We start from the raw sequence: 19,420 nt of genomic DNA on the forward strand, positions 1-19,420 counted from the left end.
AGAAGCTCCGGTGCAGGCAGGCAGACGCACGCTGGCGTAACCAAGGTTTGGCAGAGGAGATGCCAGCTCTTGCGGCTGGGGCAAAAAGGGTTTTGCTTTTGCAGAGCAGCCAGAACTGTACAGGCTGGGGGGCTGGACCAAGGGCAGCCCGGGCTGCAATGGGGGAGCTGGGGACAAAGCCCCTTTCACAGGCGTTTCTGGCAGCCCTTCCTCAGCTGAGTCTGAAGTGCCCTGCAAACTTAAGGTGTGAATCCACACGAAGTCTCCGAGATCCTGAACCGGGTGAACGTGTGAATGTCAGGGGAATTAGTTAAATCCCAAACTCCTACAGTCAGCTAACGGCACGTAACCGACAGCAGAAGTTTCCTCCCCTCCATGACGAGGAGCTAATGTGGTAAATGACCACGGGCAAGGCAGAGAAAACAGCCTTCCTTTTAATTTCACTTAAGAGAGTTTAAAAAGCACTTCACACTGCAATGCCTTAGGAGATTCCCACATGGCCAGCGACCACGTATCAGCTGACGGAGGGTAACTTCCAGCTGCAGGGCCGGGAGCGCTCGATCCTGCTCTGACGCACGTAACCACGCACGGTCAAAGGGTCATCTCCATCTGGGTTCAGTAACTCCACTTGGGTTGGGTAACTCACTCGCGGAGCACAAATGACAGTTTTTGAATGGGTGATTGGCTTTAAAAATTAATCTGGGTTAAATTTTCCCCGAATGTCTTCAGCTAAACAAGCTCTCAGAGGCAACTGGTACAAAAAAATTTCGTAACGCCGCACATTTCCCGGTTTTATTTTGGGAGAACAAAGGAAAAGTCAGCGAGGGCAAACGGTCCTGCAGACACGGCCTTGCCGGCACTTCTGCAAGGGCTCTGTAATTACACTGCCACAATCGGGGAGTGCAGTTACACTTCGGTACTCGCTGTCAGGCAGCATATGGATATTAAACTTTTGGAAGCCTATCTAACTGACGGAGCAGGTGGCGATCCTGATGGAAGGCTGGCATTTGGTTAGCTGGCAGGAGCCGGTGGAGTTGATTGCCTAAGAGGGGAGCGTTTAACCCCAGTAATTGAGCAGGGAGAAGAGAGTGAAATATTCTTTCGAAACTCCAGACCTTGTCAAGCAAATTAACATGTTGCTGAAGTTTTCTGCCTGGTGGTATTTGAGAGTATTACTACTGAAGCGGCACTGAAAAAACAAGGTTTTTAACCCGTTCTGCAAACCAGGCAGCTGCAAGATTTTCCTTCTCTTTCCCCGAGGCCTGGAAACCCGCAGCACCTCCAGCCCAGCCTCGCGGGCTAAGCAGCAGCAGACCTGTGGCTGAGCTGGGGAAGGGGCGTCAGGGTGCTGGACAAGTATCTGACTCTGCTCCGGACGTGCGGTCACCATCGTGCTGGCTGAGCCCACCACCAGGTTGCTGCCGTTCAGTGAGGAAGATGCCGTCAAGCTGGCCTTCAGCCTCTGTTAAAGGAGAAAAAAGGACGTCAGGGGACCCGTTCTCCATGCTGTTAAGGCTTTAGCCAGCTCCTCTATCACCCAAGGAGCCAGGCCGCGAGGGAACAGGCTCTTCAGGGACTGCGGCTGATTCAAATCCAACTGAAAGCCATCACCATCTGGCCTATCCAAAGACAGACAGTGGCTTCCAACTTAGGCACGAGCGGACAGGTGTTTGCATCCCAAAATTGCTACTGCAACTGGCACCGATCCGCTCCCCAGCTGGCAGGCTCTGCAGAAACACCACGGACTGAACAGCCTGCGGAGCCCAACTGTCCTTGAGCACCCACAGAGGGGTCTTTCTGGGACGGAGAAGGACCTACGCGTGATCAAGACCATGTCTTGCAAGTTCCTTCTCTGGGCAGCCAGACACAGGCCAGCGGGGCAGGATGGCTGTTTCGTGCCTCCGAGTTGAAGATCTCTCACCCCACTTGTAGCTCTGATCCGCCCATGAATCCTGCAGACACCTAAGCAGGGTGCAATGGGAGCAGTGACAACGCCCCTGCAACGGTGAGCGGCACCGCGGAAAGAGGCGGGTTTGCAAAAGTCTCGACCCTGCCTCAGCCAAAAAAACCAGGGGGTTTCGCTGCTCTTTGTTCGCAAACTTAGTTTTCCTTCCCCCTGCTCTGCGTGCACCTAGTTTGAGCCACGAAGAGCCAGGAGAGGAAAATTCTTTTGTAAACTTTTCGTTAAAGAGGTCTACATGAAAACTATTACCAGGATCCTTGGATTACAGCGCAACATCTCTTCTCTTGGCTCTGCCTTCCTCAAGCCCACCTCCAACCCATCTGTTACCTTGGAACTAGAAGCACCAGCTTTACAAAACAGCCGCGTTTAGGATGGGGCTGAGGTTTGTCTTGACAATAGCGTGCCTGCTCTGCCTGCCAGAGCCGCAGCGCTGATTAGTCTAATATTCCTGGTGGCATTTGCAACACCTGCTCTCGGTGCGGGGAGGCGCAGCGCAGGATTTCGGAGAAGCAGTGGCTCTTCGCGAAGGCTGCAGGGAAAAAGCCTCCAGACGGAGTCTCTTCTGGAGGAGCTAGCGAAGACTGAGGGACAACACTGTGGACGTGACACCCTCCCCGGCATGTATTTGGACACTTACCATTTTGGCTTCAGAGTGCATTGGAAGTCCTGATGGTGAAATGGACCCGCTGCTGTTGATGGGCGGCCCAGGAATACCGGGAATGTTCGGCACCATGGACATCGGCCGAGCCAGCTATCGGGGAGGAAGCAATGCATGGGTTTTGGAAGCCGAGGTGCTTTCGCGAGCGCGCTCCGCGAAGCGGCTCTGTAATAATTCCCCGACTGTGCACATTTATAAATCTTGACAAACGTTCAGCGTTTAACTACTGCCATCAATTATGCCTGCTGTCACTGAAGGCCAGCAGCCACTCCTTTGGTGGCCACGGTGGCTGTTTCGGAATCACCCAGCCATACCAGCCTAGCACTGAGGGCAGCCCTAAAGCCTCCCTTCTTCCCTTCCCTCCCAGAGGGCTTTTCCCCACCAGAACAGGAGAGCGGATGGAGAGGGAGGGTACGAGATTCCCTCTGGTTCTCTGCCCGGCTCTATTGCAAAGTTGCCGCAACACCAAGGGTAAGTCACAGCATCCCCTCCTAAACACGGAGAGCTTTCTCCCTCACCAAAGAGGGAAAAAACCCAGGATTTGCGCTTGCTTTTATAAGCCACTCAGGCACGCTGTTGCAAAGCACTACAAACGCTGTTTCAAACGATCAGGAAGGTGCGAAGATGTTTCCGTGCCCACAAGCTATGCCGAGCTGCCTGCGGTCTGCCTACTTTGACGTCAACATCCCTGTTACCTGAGGCAGAAGGTTTTGGCCATTACTCACTCAAAACCCAAAAGACGTGCCCAGCAGGACAGACAGGATTCACAGGGGCTGCTTGCTCGGGAGCTGAAGCGCTCGGAAGAGGTACAAGCCACCCACCAGGCAAATCTGCTCGTGAGTTCTGCACCACGGAAAATTCTCCGTATGCAAAAAGCACAACCCGCAAGGCTGATATTCAAACAGCTCTTCAGCACACTGGCGAGGTTAGGGTGGCTTTCCTGGCCTGCAAAGACGAACATGTTCTCTGCAAGCTCGAATGGTTTCAATTGAGGCACGCTGTTCCAAATGGAAGCAGCTAATCAGGGATCCTACCGTTCCCAGCCCTGGATCAATGGCATGAGCCATCTGTCCAGGCAAGGCTTTGTTTTTTTCCAGACTTATTGCCCTCTAGTGTGATCGACATGTTATTACTACCTTGCCAGAGCTGGGCCCCCTCCTCCTCCTGCTCTTCCAGTCGTATCTTGCACAGAGGGGGAGATATATTTTAATTTTTACAAAATGGAAGTGTATGCATAAATTTGGCAGGGGAAAAACGCTGTCCCCTCCTCTGTCGCGCAGAGCTGCGTTGGAAGTTTCTCTCACCGATATAACAGAAGGCATCTGTACGGGAGGGCCTGGGAGGACGGGCATGGTCTGTCCATTTGCAAGCTGCACGACAAGTGGAAGGGAACCTGTGGGAGACCTGGAGAAACAACAAGTCAAGTTCTCATGGATTGTTTCAAGTTTATGCTGTCCCAGCAGCCCCATGAGCTCAAGGGCAGAAGCACGAATTAATTCTGGTTAGTGGATTTGGGCTCATTTTCCCATTTCTGAATGGCACGTTCTGAACGGGTGGGTGCAAAGCCTAGCTGAGCACGTGTTAAGGTAACTCAGCCTCCCGCACGCTCGCTGCACGGCAGCCAGCACGTGCCAATGTCACGCCAAGGCGACCCAGGCTGCCGCTCCTCGCTCGGGGCTAGCAGTGATGCCGATGGCCAGCGTTACGACGTGCCCTGGTTAACTCCTGGGCGTACATCGGCCGGCCGAAACACCGTGGCTGCCAAAGCCCCGAGACACGATGCCCACCTGAACAGACAGAAAAGCACATCCAGGGGCTGCTGCAACTCCTCCTCGGGGAGATTAAAAGTGCCCTCCCGGGCTGAGCCTGGCACCAGGCAGATGGGGGACCTGGGCAGTGGCTCCTGCCTAGCAGTAACTTCTTGGCCTGTGAGCCACGTCTGCTGAACTCCCACGAGAGGGTTTGCAAGGATTTAGCTTTCCATTAACAAGAGCTTCTGACTCTGACTCCAGAGAAAACCTCCTAAATATGGAGTCAGTGCAGGGCTGGCTTGTGTCTGCCCAGACAATGGCTCTGGGAGACGGGAACGGCCCCGCTCACTGCAGGCTGGGGGAGGAGGCGATCGCGCCGGAGCCTAATTGTGACAAATTAAAAATACCGAGAACTTTTTCCATTGCAGATCACTTTGCAGCAAAAGGCGGCGTTTCTGCATGTGGTGACAAACAGGCACACACACCCCTGCCTCCACTTCGGAGCGTCACAAACCTCACCGCGCTCCGGCTCTGACCCTCCGGATTCAGGCTTTCTAGGAGAGCGGAGGAAAAGCCAGAGCTGATCTGCTCCAGCCGACGGGGAGAGGAAGGAAACCGTCCCTGCCAGCAAGGGCTGATCTCCTGCTCCTCCTCAGCTCATGACAGCGCAGCAGGGAGCCGAATGGAGGCAGAGACGAGCCGGGAAGAGAAGAGCAGAGCTGCTGGGAGCCTGACTTTGGGGGAGGGAGAAAAAAAATTGGCTGCTGCCTCCTCTGCCGAGCCCAGGGAAGGGGACAGAGGAGGCTGGGCTGCCTGGGATCCATCCTCGGAGGAAGCTGCGCTGGCATGGAGTAACTGCAGGGTGGGGAGAAGCAGGGGATGCGGGTCAGAGGGGGGAGTTCATTGTGCCAATAACTCAGGCTGGAATTTTTAAGGCTGCCTTGGGAACGCGAACGCTCGACTCTCATTCATTTCTATTGGGCATCCCAAATCCTCCAGGCTGCTTTGAAAATCCCAGCCTAACAAGCCGAGTTACAAGGAGGTCGCAGCCTACCCTCCATCTCTGTCACGCTGACAACCCCACCACATCCGCAGTGGCCCTAACACAGGGACCCTCGTTAAAGCTGCGGCCCAGCCTCTCCGTAGAGCATGTTCAACTTTCACGCCCTAGGAGGGATCTACCCCCATGGGCTGCAAAAGGCACATAAAATCATATTAAAGTCTAGCTTACTCCAGTTCTGATTTTTTCATGCCTCCAAGCACAAGGGGACTCGGTTCCAAACAGCCCCACGAGTCTCCGCCTGTGCGGGGTTCCAGAAGGAATATAATGCCCTTTCAAAACCCCAGGACAATCACTTAACCCCTTAATGCCTCAAGACAGGATTTAAAACTTTCCATCAGGAAGTCTGGATTGATGGTGCCAGAGGGTCAAAGCAAAAACACACACAAAAATATGGACTGACAGCCAAAAAGAATGGCCCGGTTAATGCAAGGAGCCAGCCTCAAACAAGGGTAATTAGAAAGAGGCCAGGACCACAGCAAAAAAGAAGCATCCTGACACCAAAGAATAGAAGTGGGGCTAAATATACGTCTCCTGAGGGCTCATTGTAATGTGTTTCCTGCATCCTTCAGGCTCCTTCCTTTTATGTGCAGGGCCAGAGCTACCTAACAGTGTGGCAGGCTCATAACCGCTGCAGCGAGGGCTCTGGAGCCTGCGATCCAGATTGTTAAAGGGGCAAAAAGGAGCAGGTCATTAGATCTGCTGAAACAAACAGCTCCCGAGGCAGAAGCTGACCATGAAGGAGGCCAGCAGGTTGCAGAAGAGGTTACACTTCAGAGGCAACAGCTGTCTGAGAAAACCCAAAGCCATTAAAGATCCAGACAATTTCCTACCATCGGTTTAGCTGAGCTCTCTCCACCGCCATCAGGCTGCAAAAGCAACTTGGGAGTCCCCAGTCAGGCCACGCTCCCATCGTAGACAGCGAGCGTCATGTCAACGTGACTGGGGATTGGGTTTAATTTCTCCCCGCGGTGAGTTTTGCCTCGTTTCGTTACACTACGACAATTAGTTCCCGCTTTCTGCACTTACACCCCATTCTGCTTTTGTAGACAGTGCTGCAACGAGGCCCTTATGCCCAAGCAGCCGCAGCCGGAATTGCGGCACCTCAGTTGTTCTGACAATCAAGGAACTTATTTAGGTACCTAATTACTGCCCAGGAAGCCTGACGGTACGGGAGAAAAACCTCAGCGCATGTGTCCCTCCTCTGTACTTACCCAAGCTGTCTGTTGGAAGGGGGAGCCTGGGTAATGACAGAGGTTGGGGAAGGCAGCGTAGGGTGGAGCGGGTCATAACCCAAGTGTAGTGGCAGCGAGCCTGGACGCACGATGGTTGGAGTAGGCGTAGAAATGATTACGGGCTTGGAGGTGATCTCCTGAAGAGGATCAACAGACAAAAGGAGACACGCTGTTACTTATTAGCTTCATAATCACCTGGCTGTCTCTTCCGTCTGACGGCTTAAAAGCAATTTAGTGAAAGTTAAGCCACCTTCGCCACAGAAACCGAGGCACAGAGCGGAGCGACTTACCCAAAGCCACACCGATTTGATGTCAGTGCAGGGAACGGGGCACAGAAATTCAGACTCCTGCTGCCTGCAGCAGCCACTGGGCAATAATCCCCCTCTCCAAATTACCGCTCCGGCCCCAGCTAGCGTCTCTAGAGTGGGAGGTTATTCAGATGGAGACTGTGTCACCTGCACTAATCTGCTCTGAATCACCACCCAGGACACGGGGAGCCGCGTCGGAGAAGATGCGTTACTTGTTTGGCACTTTCGCCCTGCCAGAAAAGCATTCCCAGGGTGAACAGCAAGGCTTTCTACGTTAGCCAAATCCACGTGGAGACTTAAGGGCAGCAAACGTGTATTTTACCGAACAAGCTTTTCTCTTTCTTTCTGGAATGAGGGGAACCTCACAAGCCCAAATCAAGCCTTGGTACCCAAATGGAGAAAAAGCTTGTTCTCATCCAGAGAAGGAGAGACCAACACCTCCACAGGGCACCGTCGGGGAGACCTACCTTCTCCTTGTTCTGCGGTGACTGTGGGTTAGAGGCAGGGCTGTCCGGTGGGGAAGAGTCCACCTCCACCGGCTCTTCCTCCTTTATCTTGATGTCTGGGGTAGAGGGCAGAGACATGTCCAGGGCTCCGGCACTCTACAGAAAAACCAGCCACGGATTGAAAGGACAATTAGCTCATATTGTTTGTGAAACATTCGGCTGCTCCCAGAGGAAGAGCTACAGCTCTGAGCTCTTGCCAAATTATTATTATTTATTTGTACTGAAGTAGCATCTGGGAGCCCGAGGCGGAGAGCAGTGCCGCGCCGCGCCGGCCCCGTCCAAACAGAGACGGAGGCCTAGGAAAGACGGTCCCTGCCCCAGATGGCACCATTTTGTGGTTTCTCAGTAACACACACACAATTCTTTCCATGGGTTAGGGTTGGGGTTTTTTTTTTTTTTTTTTTTTTTTCATAAAAGAGCTCTGCTAAGGAGAACAGGTAACAAAGCCAAATGCCTGCGAGTTACAGAAGGCACTTTCATTCACAGAAGAGCTGTAAAGCATTGTATAAATCAGCCTGAATTATTTTATTACCCGATTATCAAAAGCAAACAAAGAGCCATGCAAGTTATTAAATATCTATGAGCGCCCCATTAAAATAAAACCCAACCATATGCCTGAACCTGGCAACTTGCCACCACCCTGGGTTCCAGCAGTGCCACGTGCCCCATTTTAACCAGTTAATGACTTGCTGGGGACGAGAAAAGGGCAGGGGGACAACAAGGGAGGGGGACAAAACTGAGCGGCCACCTCTCCCCTCCCTAGACCCGGAGGAAGAGAAGACCTGGGAGAAGATGGCGTACGGGAGCACCGGAGGAGCACGCATCGGAGCGAGACTCCGACTGCAGGATGCTGCATTTAATTGGGCTCCAACAGACCTCGCAAATCACCCGGTCCCTCCCTCCGTCCGGGGCAGGAGAAACTCTCCCTAAATCAATCCTGACGGCTGTTTGTCCAGCCTGCTCTCCCTCCCTCCACAATCAATCCCAGCGCCTTCCTTCACTCGCCCGACTGCTGACAGTTTGTCCTAGCATCTAACCTAAACCTCCTCCTTTGCTTGCATTTTAAGTCCTCTCAAGGGAGGGAAAATTGCGGCAAGAGGGTAAATCCGGGCATCTACGGATGCTCTCGACGCTCTCGAGTGGGGTGCGGCTCCAGCGCCTCGCTCTGCACTGATTTACGCAGGAGCTTTGCTTGCGGTAAGTGCAGTAACCATTTACCTGCCCTCTTAAGCAGCGATGTTGCACTGGGAATCACAAAGGAGAAGGGATTAACATGCAGGAAAGTTTCAAACCGCTTAAAGTGCCTCCAGGGAAGCTCCCGCTGTGCCTATGTTTTTAATTAACATGCTGGTGTGGAGACCACCCTTGGAACTGGAGGACAAAACACAACCGGGCTCAACGCGGCCAAATGCTGAAAGCATCTCAGAAATGCAGCAGGCAGCTCTGGCCAGGTTCGGTGAGTGACGAGCCATCTGGGCCCGGGGACCTCGCCTGTGCAGAGATTTTCTAGGAGGGATAATGCTTTCCCTAAACGCCTGAAACCACCCCAAGCTTCACGCCGCCCCGTTCGCCTGGCTGCTGGCAGAAATATTTAGACTGCAGTCATCCTAAAGCAAAAAAGGAAAACATCGAACAGGCTAAGGATCTGAGCTGCAGCTATTAGGTAGCGCAGCCCAGGAGATGGGTGGTCTTACAAATAAAACGACTGGCTAGACTGTGGGCTGCTCAACCATTTATATGTGAAACCACAAACGAAAAGCTACCTTCTCCCAGCGCTCGGGGTCTGGGCTGCAGAGAACAAAAGGCAGGGAATTCAGAGCATAAAATGCCACGCAGCCCCGACAAGGCCCTGCAGCATACCAATGAGAGAGATCAATTTATGCTTTAAAGAGCCCTGTTATTAGGAGAGTGGGTGAAAGACAGTTTTCAGTTTTAATTCTGAATTCCTCCGTTCCCCATCTCGGTGAAGATTTACGCGGCTGTGCTCCTGCAGTTTATTTCCGAGCAGCGCCGCTGACTGTGAGCGTATGTACATACATATATCAATTTAGTAAATGTATGTGCCAGTCTAAGAGCCCAATACGCATCTGCTGTTCCTCAGATCCTGGAAAGGGGAGGGGGGGGAAATGTCCTTAATTAGCTGCTATCTGACGAGATCCCGTTGTCCTTCAGACCCTTGTGCTCCTGAGGTTGGCAGGGGCAGCCTGAATCGATACCGCTTGCATATGAGGGAGCTCTTTGTTAGAGAAAGCCTCACTCCTCCATGGAGCCCCTCTCTCTGTTTGCACGTACCCTGACACCGTTCAAATGCCAAAGGATTTGAAGGCTGAGCTCGGTCCCTTCCCTGCCGATTGCACCTTAAAGGCATCATCGTTAAGGATCTTGATCCCCGAGGAGGCTCCGAGTGCATTTTTGCTCTGATCCTGAGCACTTAACAGAGTCCTGCTCTTTTCCTGCCTCACCTTCCCAAGGTGCGAGGTATTTCAGGTACTGCCTTTTTTTTTTTTTTTTTCCTTTTTTTGAAGTGAAAAGCCAAACGAATAATAAACCATTAAAATCCACTCTCACCGGGCCTTGGATTGCAGGATAGCCAGCCAAAGTCACCCGAGTTAAAAAAATAAAGTCCCATGTAAGCCAGCATATTAAATCCGAGACCACACTTAGTTACCCTACAACATATGCCTTTCATCAGAACAGCACCGTCCCCCCTCCAGCCCCCACAATATGCACCCGGCTCAGTTTTATGGCAACGCTGGCCTTTGCCTCTTGCCTTTTTCTCGTCATCCTCCGCAGCTTTCTTGAACTCGTGCTCAAAGGAGCTGGCCAGTTCATTGAAGAGTCCCACTTCTTCGCAGTTCTTCAAGAACCTAGTTGGGGTCGGAGTCTGATCTGTTGGGGTTGTAACACCAAGCACCGGTTAAAGAGAGGCTAGAGAATTCATTTTAACCACCCTAGTCCTCTCCGGGGACCCCTAGGAAATCTGGTCTCTGTTCTGTGAAAGTCTGGATGCTCTTCCGCTAAGGTGTGTGTCGTGTTTGCAAAGCAAGTGACAATTCAGAAAGGGGAAAATAATTTCTTGTTGATTTTGTTTCTCTGGTAAAACGCCGTTTAAAAAAAAATAATCATTGCAGCGAGAGGCATGCAGTGATTTCTGTGAAATTGCTGCCTTTGGGTTGTGTCCTGTCCCTCTCACCCCAGGGTTTCGCTTGTCCTCATCTGAATTGCTGCTGCAAGGAAGGAAAATAGTGGGGTTTGATGTCCCTGAAGCAGCAGATCTTAAAAATACAAAGTGATGAGAGGGGAAACGGCTCATCGGAGCAGCTTCACTGCTGATGTGGAATAGAGCTGGGCAGAGTCGCTTCCCTCCCTGTGCCGGCTCCGTACATTAATGCGCATCCTAGGACAGACGGCTACGTGGGAGTGCTAATAATTACCACCGCTGTCCAAAGCAATCCCTCTGGGGCCCGTTTTCCACCATATTAACACATTGAGTCATGATCTCTCTGGCCACCACCCAGGCTATAAAGCAGAAAGAAATCTCCCCACTCCCAGCGAGCCTCGTTTTTCTGCGTGACGTTAGGTCAGGAGTCCAGGTACTAGCGGGAGCCCAGCACGAGCACATTACACCGAAAGAATCCATCTGGCAGAAAACTACATAGATTTTTAAGCACAAAGAGGATCCCCGGGATAGTTTAGCCTGACCTCCTGCATAAAACATTGGCTGTTTGGCACGGATGCTCCCCGTTCGAGCGCAGGAGCTGGGCTTGAGCTGAAGTGTCTACAGAAAACATCCCATTTGATTTCAAACCGGCCAGTGGCGGAGAGTCTCCCGTAGCCTTCAGAAAGCGACTCTGGTGATTACTTTGCCTTGCTGTCGCAGAACTACACTTTATTTCCAGCCTGACTTCAAACCCTACCTATTGGTTTTGTTAATAAAGCAAAGGCCTCCTCTGAGCACACTTTGGTTCCCCCCAAATCTCTCTTCATTAAACCAAGAAACTTTGTCAACTAAAGATCTCAGCAGGAGGCTGGTTTTCCAGTGCTTTAACGGCTCTCAGGGCTCTTTTCGGACCATTCCCCATTTAGCAATGTCCTTCCGAGCCGCGCACGCCAGCCCGGGGCCCAAATCTCCAGCAGAAGTTTTCACAATGCCACAAAGCAAAGCCGTATAACCTCTCTCGTCCTACCCTTCCCCAATTCGTACCTCCAGGAATTGCAGCAGCTCTTCCGCCCACAGCATCACCCCAGAAGTGCACGTTCCCATTTAAATAAGTCTCTCTGCTGCCAGCTATAACCGGCAGAGAGAGAACAATTCTTTACGATTCTCTTTAGCTTAACCACAGAGTTACGACAAGAGATGTACGCTGAATCCTCCTGCTCATTAACACACGGGCTGCTGCCCTGGACTCAGCACAAAGCAAGAGGGAGGGAGAGAACAAGAAAACCCAGAGACAAAATGGTGGCTTAAAGAAAAAAAAAAAGGACATTAGGAATGTAGGGCAATAACGCCCTAGATCTCACTGCTCAAAGCCAGCATGCTTTATAGCCCTCGCAAAGCCCCCGGCAGCTCTATCCGCCGTCAAGACCTCAGCCAGGGAAAGCTGGTGTTAAATAGGCTGGTCTTGCACTGACCACAGCTAAATAAGTTTGGGGTTTTTTTTTTGCTTTGTGGCTTACCCCGGAGCAACCCACAGAGCACCAGCCCAGAGGAGCTGGGAGAGGGGGCTAGACCTGCCCTCGCTGCTCTTCCTTGTGCTAAAACGGAAGCGTTTCATCCCACCCACGGTTTTACCCGGGAGAGTTTGCGCGCAGGAGGAGTATATACCTCCGGGAGCTGCAAAGAGGAGGACTTTTAATGGTGCATCCTTGTTAGAGCAGGTGGGACTTCAGCTGGAGATTGGACCGTACCCCATTTCTGCTCCCCCATCACCGCCTGGCCAGTTTACACCCTGCGTTTATCAAGCAAAAGCTAACCCTCCCGCTGTGCACCCTGTTTAGAAAGGGGGTGAACTGAAGGAAAAACGACCTTTAGGAAGCCGAGGTTTCTTTCAGCCCCTGCCCCAAATTCTTCGCCATCAACTCCCATTAGCCTGATGCCATTTGAAATTAATTCTCCCTCTGGGAGCCTGTTTCGTCTCTGTGAGCCCTCCCCTGGGAGAAGCTTTCTGCCCTTCCAGCAGGGGCTGTGTGAGCTCTCTTACGACCCTACCCACATCTACAATTAACTTGAAGGCTTTAAGAAACCAACTACATAGTTATTTCCTTCAACATCAAATTTGGGCTGGAGATGAACCTGGGAAAAGGGTGCCAGGCTCCTGCAGCAGACGCTTCGTTTCCCCTTCTGAACTCTCAAGGCTTCAGAAAGCATTTCCTCCTCTCTTCTTGTTCGCAGCAACAGCCTTTTCATCCAGCGGTAACACAAACCTCACGCCCTTTTAAGCAGCCCGAATGAAAGGGGACTGACAAGGCAGGAGAGTGTCTGTAACCGGCAATGATCTGCTGCCAGACAACAATATACATGGGGTTTTTTTCCCCCCAATCTTATAAAGGCTGCATTGACCGTGCGCTGCCAGAGCGCCTCATTTGGGCTCTGTAAATGCACTCTCGGCAGTAGCCAGTGCACTCGATGGCATTTTAATTTATTAACTGCTAGCCTAAAAGCTCAAGAAAATTGACACCTGGGCTGAGGAGAGGAAGCTGGGTTTGTCAGATTTTGTTCATCGTCCTCAAAGCACATGCAGAAACGTGAAAGACCTTTTGTCCATAAATCTTCCAGTCTTAATAAAAAGGGTGAGAGCTAAAAAAAAAAAAAAAAACCCAAAAAAAAAAAAAAACCCACAAAACCTGATACTACCATAAAAAAAGAAAAAAAAAAAAAAAAGAAACTTGGAAGCCTCTGGCTTTCCTTTCCTCCTGATTAAATGCAGATCACAAGAGCTTTTTATGGGAGGTAGAGACGTTTTTCAGTGCATCTGGTCCCTGGTATTAATCTTGCAGTCATGCTATATTAATGTGCACCGTTTTCAGAGCTGGCCTGGATTGAACGCCACATACCTGCTATGATGACTGAGTCAGTTCGAGCAGGGCCGAATTTCAATGTCATCTCATGCTTATGTTTATGAACTGCCAGGTGGTCCTCGTTTGTAAACCTCTGAAATGAAACAATTTAGAAAATCGTGAATAAATGCATTTTGTGTTTTACGGGTACATCCTGCAGCAGGGTGGGGGAGAAAGCCGCCCGGAGAGCAACTGTAACACAATCGGCTGCCGAGCGTTAAGCAAAACCAGAGCGGGACAGATTGTTTGAGAAGCGGTGTGTGAACACATTGCTTGAAATGAAAAAGCCATTACACGGGGCTTCTGGGGAACGGGGGACAAATATTTTTAATAATCTATTTTTTTAAGCGGTGGGGCCACGCGGTGGCTGCAACCGATCTAGGAAATGCAAATCCGCCCCGCTCGGCGAGATGCGCCGCTTTATTGCTGGCTAATGGAGGGATGAATTAGATGCTATTAGGGGTCAGGAAACTTTTTTTGGATGGCGTGCGGCAGAGCTGGCACCCGCCTGGCAATTCAGGCCGTGGCTTTATGGAGCAGGACGGAGGCGGCTGCCCGACGTCCCTGCCCGTGGCTCTTTGCGACGGCACGGAGCAGCCTGAAGCACGGCTGCAGTCAAACCTGGGGGGGGGGACACGGACACACACGCAAGCATTTCACGTGCCGTAAAGACGCTGTCTGAAATTCCACCTGCGGGAGAATTGCAGGATAAAAGCCCAGCCGTGATGGCTTTAGGGATGTGCCGGGTGGGGGGGGGGGCTCACCTCCACCCCGCGAGGCAGGGCTGGGTGCACGGGACCATCGTTGACACCCCAAAAGGGCAGCGTTGCCCGTTGCAGGGCTGCTTGGAATGGCCGCGCCAGCCCCACGCATCGAGCTTGAGGAAAGGGGGGGGGGGGGGGAGAGAGGCAGGGACGGGGTTAAAGCAAATAATCATAAAGACCCGAGGATGGATTGCGCCTCTCCTGATAGACTGCGACAAACCCGGAGGCTGAGGGCATTGCACAGGCCGTACTGCAGGATTTTTATGCATCCGGGAGCTGCGCAGCATCGGGCTTGTTGTTTCTAGAAAGAGCTGCTGCTGCAGCGAAGGAGTTCTGCCCTTTTCCCCTTCCTTTTTTCTCTCTCTTTACACCAACCAACAAACAAACCAACCCAAAGCCACCTGTTTCTGCGAATTAGCTCAAGCGTGACACCCCGGGTTGGCTTGCTCTTTCCGATTCTTATTTACGACTCAATTTTTTTATCGAGCAAAGCTGCGTTTTCCAGGCTGGAAGCTGCCGCAACGCCTTCCCGGGAGCCGTGTGGTGGGGGGGGGGACGGGGACGTTAGCAGAGGCAAGGGACAGCACTGCCGAGACAACGGGCGCATCCGCCCGCGTCCCATCGATCTTCCCCTTCGGTGCAATAACAAGTGTATTACGCAAAGAGTCCTTCAAAGACGTTGTATGGGAAGGTGCTTTTGATGATGACTCGTAACTGGGGCTCAAATTAAAAGAAATTAGAGCTGGGGGGGTCTTAAGACACTTGCAGGGAGAAAACCAAAAAGGTTTTTGCCCGCGTAACTCTGGACGCACACTCCGGCTTTCCCAGCCACTGCTCCCCGATCTGGTCCGTAACTAAACCTTAAATAAAATTTCTCCATGGTTTTGCTAAAGATACGCATGTTCTCCGTTTCTTTCCTTCCTGCAGCTTCCGAAACCCTCAGCTCTGCTCCAGCCCCAACGTAACTCATTTCCAAGCGGCGTTACAAATCTCAGCGACGCCGAAACTCCACCGAACAAAGGAGAAGCGAGCGAACCGCCGCCGTTTTCTGAGGGAGACAAAATTTGCAGCATCGTTTTGCATCGCACCATAAAGCGCTCGTGGAAGGGGGGACCGGGGAGAAAGGGTGGGCACCGACACTTTGTCATATTTCTGGCCCAAAACCACCCTGGCTTTTAACGTACTCGGCTGCCAACCCCGCTTGCCCCTTGCGACACGGTGACGAGCCGTTAGCGGAGGAAAATAGGTGGGTTATGGTAAGCAGAGAAAAATAAATCAGGTTTTTTGTGAGGACAGAGGAGCAGCCGGTTTCAGATGAATATTTAGCAGGCAGGCGGCCGCTGCTCCAGCGGCATCTCAAAATATTAAACATGCAGAGCCAGGGAAAAAAAGGAAAAGGAAGAAAATTCCCAATTCTCCGATGCTGTTTCATACTGGGTAAAGAAACAGGAGATTTTTAGGTCAATAAGGGAAGCAGCAAGAAGACAAAGTAGGGAATGGGGTCACATTTCTCTCCCCCCATGCTCTCCCCACCAGCCCTGGCTCCACAAGGGGCACGTTTCAGCCCGGCCTCGGTATCTCTGAATTTATTTTAATCTTTCATTTTGCTCCATCACAGGATTTTTTTTTTTTTTTTTTTTACTTTTTTTTTTCCTAGGGCACTTTTCCTGCTTTCGGTGTGCGTTACAGCTCTATTTAACATCTTTATGTGGTCTCACTAGCTTGGGAGCTCTCTCTTTCTCTGCACAGAAATGCTCACAGACACAATATATCTTTCTACATACATTTCCAAACGCCGAAACCTAGAGGCTGAGTCTGGCACTTCAGTTCTAAATCATGTCATTTTACACAGAGAAGAAAGCAGGGGGGGAGAAAGGGGGAAGAGTGGGGGGGGGGGGAATCGAATGAGTTAAAGCCACAGCACTGGCTTTAATATTTAATCTCCTTCCATCAGCAGCTGACATATAGCAGTGTTATTTCAGCCTGCTATTTTGCAGGTGTCTGAATTAAAAAGAAGATGTAGACTGTAAACTCTTTGGGGCGAGGGACAGGCGCTGGGATAACGCCGCTGCCTCCGCGCTGCAAGTCGGCCCCGAAAGCGGAGGCAACCCTTCACGCTGCAATGGCGAAGGGCTGCGTAAAATAAGAATTTAAACACCGCACGCAGCCCTGATTTCTGCTTTTCTCTCCCCCCACGATGGCCCTACGGCTGCCTTTGGTGCAGGGGACGGAGCACGGATGGCATTTGGGGTCTGGGTAAACGCGGGGCTGGGTTTATTTACCCCAGAGACGGTAACAGCTTTTTGGAGAAAACAGATTTGAGGCGGACTAAGGCTGGCCAGTCTGCATTCTTTACTCAACAGGCTGTGACAGCTCGATGAATAAATGTGCTCATTTAAAAATCTTTATTTAATAGGACACAATACTTCCAGCTGGACCAACGCGCCATCTCCATTAGAGCAAGAGCCAGAGAATAAATGCAGTAGGCTGAAGCCTGGATCTTTAGTCAGAAGGAGATTTTTTCCATCGGTTTAATAAGCACAACATGAAAAACAAGGGGTTGCTCAGGGTTTTTCCTTGCTTTTGTAAAGCCTACAACTGCGTTTGATGCAAAAGGAGGGTCAGGCGAGTGCCGAACCCACCGCATCCAGCCCTCCGGCCGTGCAGGAGCCCAGGCGCTCGCTGGCTCTCCCAGCAGCTCCAGCGCACAAGCTGCATGGCTATTTTTTAACCTTGACAGTAATTTTCAGAGAACATAAACACCGGCTGCGCACCGAGCCAGTCGCTTGGCCAAAATTCAGTTTTAATATAGACCAAATGTAGGCTGCAACAGCACAAACTGTTCCACGGGCACACGCTTGTAAAAAGGAGACTTTACCTTGCCGAAAGCACAAGCCCTGGTCCCGTCTCACCAGACGTGAAAAGGGTGAGGAGCCAAACCTGTCTCTATCAAGCTCATTACACGGATGAATTAATAAGCTGTCATTAATAGAGGGAAGCTGAAACGCTGCTCCAATATTAACTCCAGCACAGCGGCGTGTTATTCTGCCCACGGACATGACGATACTGCCGTGACATGGTTGAAACACCTGGATACCAGGGGAAACAAAAGAAATCAGCACGTGTCTCGCAACTGCAGTGCCGGAGGTAAACGACTGCACTAAGCGCTCCGGCGTGGATAAGCTGAGCTCAAAATCACCGACTTTGAAAGGAGCCACAACAGGTTTCACTTCCAAAGTCCGTCTGGTTGCTGTGATGCCCTACAGTGAGCGATCGCGGTGCGATCAGCCCAGGACGAGGGGGCTGGGGGATGTTCTGGGGTCTGCCTTGCTCTCCTGGCACCGCCTCGGGCGAGGGGCACCTACCTCCTTCGTTTGGGGACCTGCCGGCGGGCAGGACACCCACGCGAGCCGGGAGACGCAGCATGCAAAGAGCAAGGCCAACGCCACATGGAGATGCTGGACCTCCCGCACGCATCCCAGCCCACCCAGCATCCAACGCAGCACATCCTCCCCGCGCTTCCCGGCTGTGGCAGACCCGCTGCCTACGCCCCATCCATACATCTCGCCGTGACAGGGCTCAGATGGATTTCTAGCCGCGTGGCAGGCTAGATAGATATTCCCCGTTCACTCGGCACAACTGCAGAGGTAACTAATGCAGGGTCACGGATGCCCCCAAGGGCTGGGTGCCCAAAGGTTAGCTGTTACGGCTGTGAGTGATGTGACCCCACAGTTCTTGCGCAGATCTGGGCTCCATCTCACCCATTTCCCATCTGAGCAATGACAACGATAATTCCCTCCCTCACAGAGAGGCTGTAAGGATTAATTCGCTAATGTGCATAAAGTGCCCCGATACTGGAGTGATTCATAGATTTTAAAGGCCGGGGGGACCATTACAATTATCTGCCCGGGACCACGTGAATCCCCAGATGGGCCCATTTCCATAGGAAAGGAGGTGTCACGAGACGACAAGGAGATAACGCCGCAAAGGCTTGTTGGTTTGAAAGAATGCAACAATAGCACGGCCAAGTTGTCTTATTTTTACACTTACGAGAGATGACAGGCAAAGATTTTGGACCCGTTTCCTCTTGGAGGGTTCCCCATAAGGCGGTGCTCACCGGGCCAGGTTTCAGAAGAGCTCGGAGCCCAGTTGCTCCCGCTGGAAAGCTCATGGCTATGTTTTCGAAAGCAGCCAAGGCACCGAGTCCGTGCAGCTCGAAGGTGGCCGCAGCAGCTTTGGTTACCGAGCGCTTCTGGAAAGCTGGTTTCAGTGGCAGCATCCTTCCACTAGAGGAGGGAAGAGACAGCACCTCCGCGAGCCTGAACGAGGATAAATGAGAAGAAGAGCGAAGGTTTATGAGAGATCAGCTCAAGAACGAAGGGAAAAAAAAAAACAGATCGTGTATTGCACATATAGGTATTCAAAGAGAGCTCTGCCGCTCCTGCTCGAGCACAAAGCCTTTTGCAGGAGGGGGAGCGGCTGCTCGGTGGGCTGCGAGTGCAGCACAGGGTTTATATCGAGAACGCCCCTGAGCCAAGGTCATTTCACCCCAGCCCATGCGGGGGAGAAACTAAAACCTGAAAGAGGGGCGAGACATAATCTCCACGGCTGCATCAGCCGGGGGACGTCAGCTCAGCGTCCGCTTCAGGGCTCTGCTTTGTCGCTGCCGCAGCGGGGCCGTTCCTTGCGTCGCAGCAGGATGCTTGCCTGCAAAGTGTTCGGGCATTAAGTGCCCGGTGCCCTTCCCAGGTTGGAGGCAGCAGGAAAAGCTTCTTTCTACTCACTCAGGTCCTGTGAAAATCAGAAAGGCCACAGCCAGCTCAATCACCTCGGAGGGGAGCAGGCTCAGATGCATTTTGTGCAATGCCCCCCTGCAGCTCCCCCCCCCCTTAAAACTGCATCGAGATTAAACCTCGAAATGTTATTTTTGGCGCAGGCAACTCCAGGGGCGCATGTGGCTATGCCTTTTACTTTAAAAATCCGCTTACATCCTGCCCTGTGATTAATTCACGTTCCTTTCCTTGTTTAAAAAAAAAAAAGAAAGAATAAGAATCAGAATCAGAAACTTCAGCCTGTTCACAGGCAGCATTCAGTGCTGGTGTTAGGAAGCCACGACCA

At 51.9% G+C, this 19,420-nt stretch overlaps 1 protein-coding gene across 8 annotated transcripts in view; it reads right to left on the reverse strand.

The window, feature by feature from the left end:
• LOC142420973 (cyclic AMP-dependent transcription factor ATF-7) overlaps positions 1–19,420 on the reverse strand; it is a 70,386-nt gene that overhangs the window by 9,792 nt on the left and 41,174 nt on the right. For 7 of the 8 annotated variants that reach the window (XM_075525338.1, XM_075525341.1, XM_075525342.1 and 4 more), the window contains 7 exons: positions 13,536–13,632; positions 10,252–10,370; positions 7,443–7,577; positions 6,647–6,804; positions 3,926–4,025; positions 2,601–2,714; positions 1,316–1,462 (listed from right to left, as the gene is read on the reverse strand). In XM_075525338.1, the coding sequence (XP_075381453.1) occupies positions 1,316–1,462; positions 2,601–2,714; positions 3,926–4,025; positions 6,647–6,804; positions 7,443–7,577; positions 10,252–10,370; positions 13,536–13,632 (870 nt within the window). Of the gene's footprint in view, positions 1–1,315; positions 1,463–2,600; positions 2,715–3,925; positions 4,026–6,646; positions 6,805–7,442; positions 7,578–10,251; positions 10,371–13,535; positions 13,633–18,352; positions 18,373–19,420 lie in introns of those variants that run through there. The other variant, XM_075525344.1, reaches the window with a different exon arrangement.

Source organism: Mycteria americana, chromosome 26, assembly GCF_035582795.1.
Source record: "Mycteria americana isolate JAX WOST 10 ecotype Jacksonville Zoo and Gardens chromosome 26, USCA_MyAme_1.0, whole genome shotgun sequence".
Classification (NCBI taxonomy): domain Eukaryota; kingdom Metazoa; phylum Chordata; class Aves; order Ciconiiformes; family Ciconiidae; genus Mycteria; species Mycteria americana.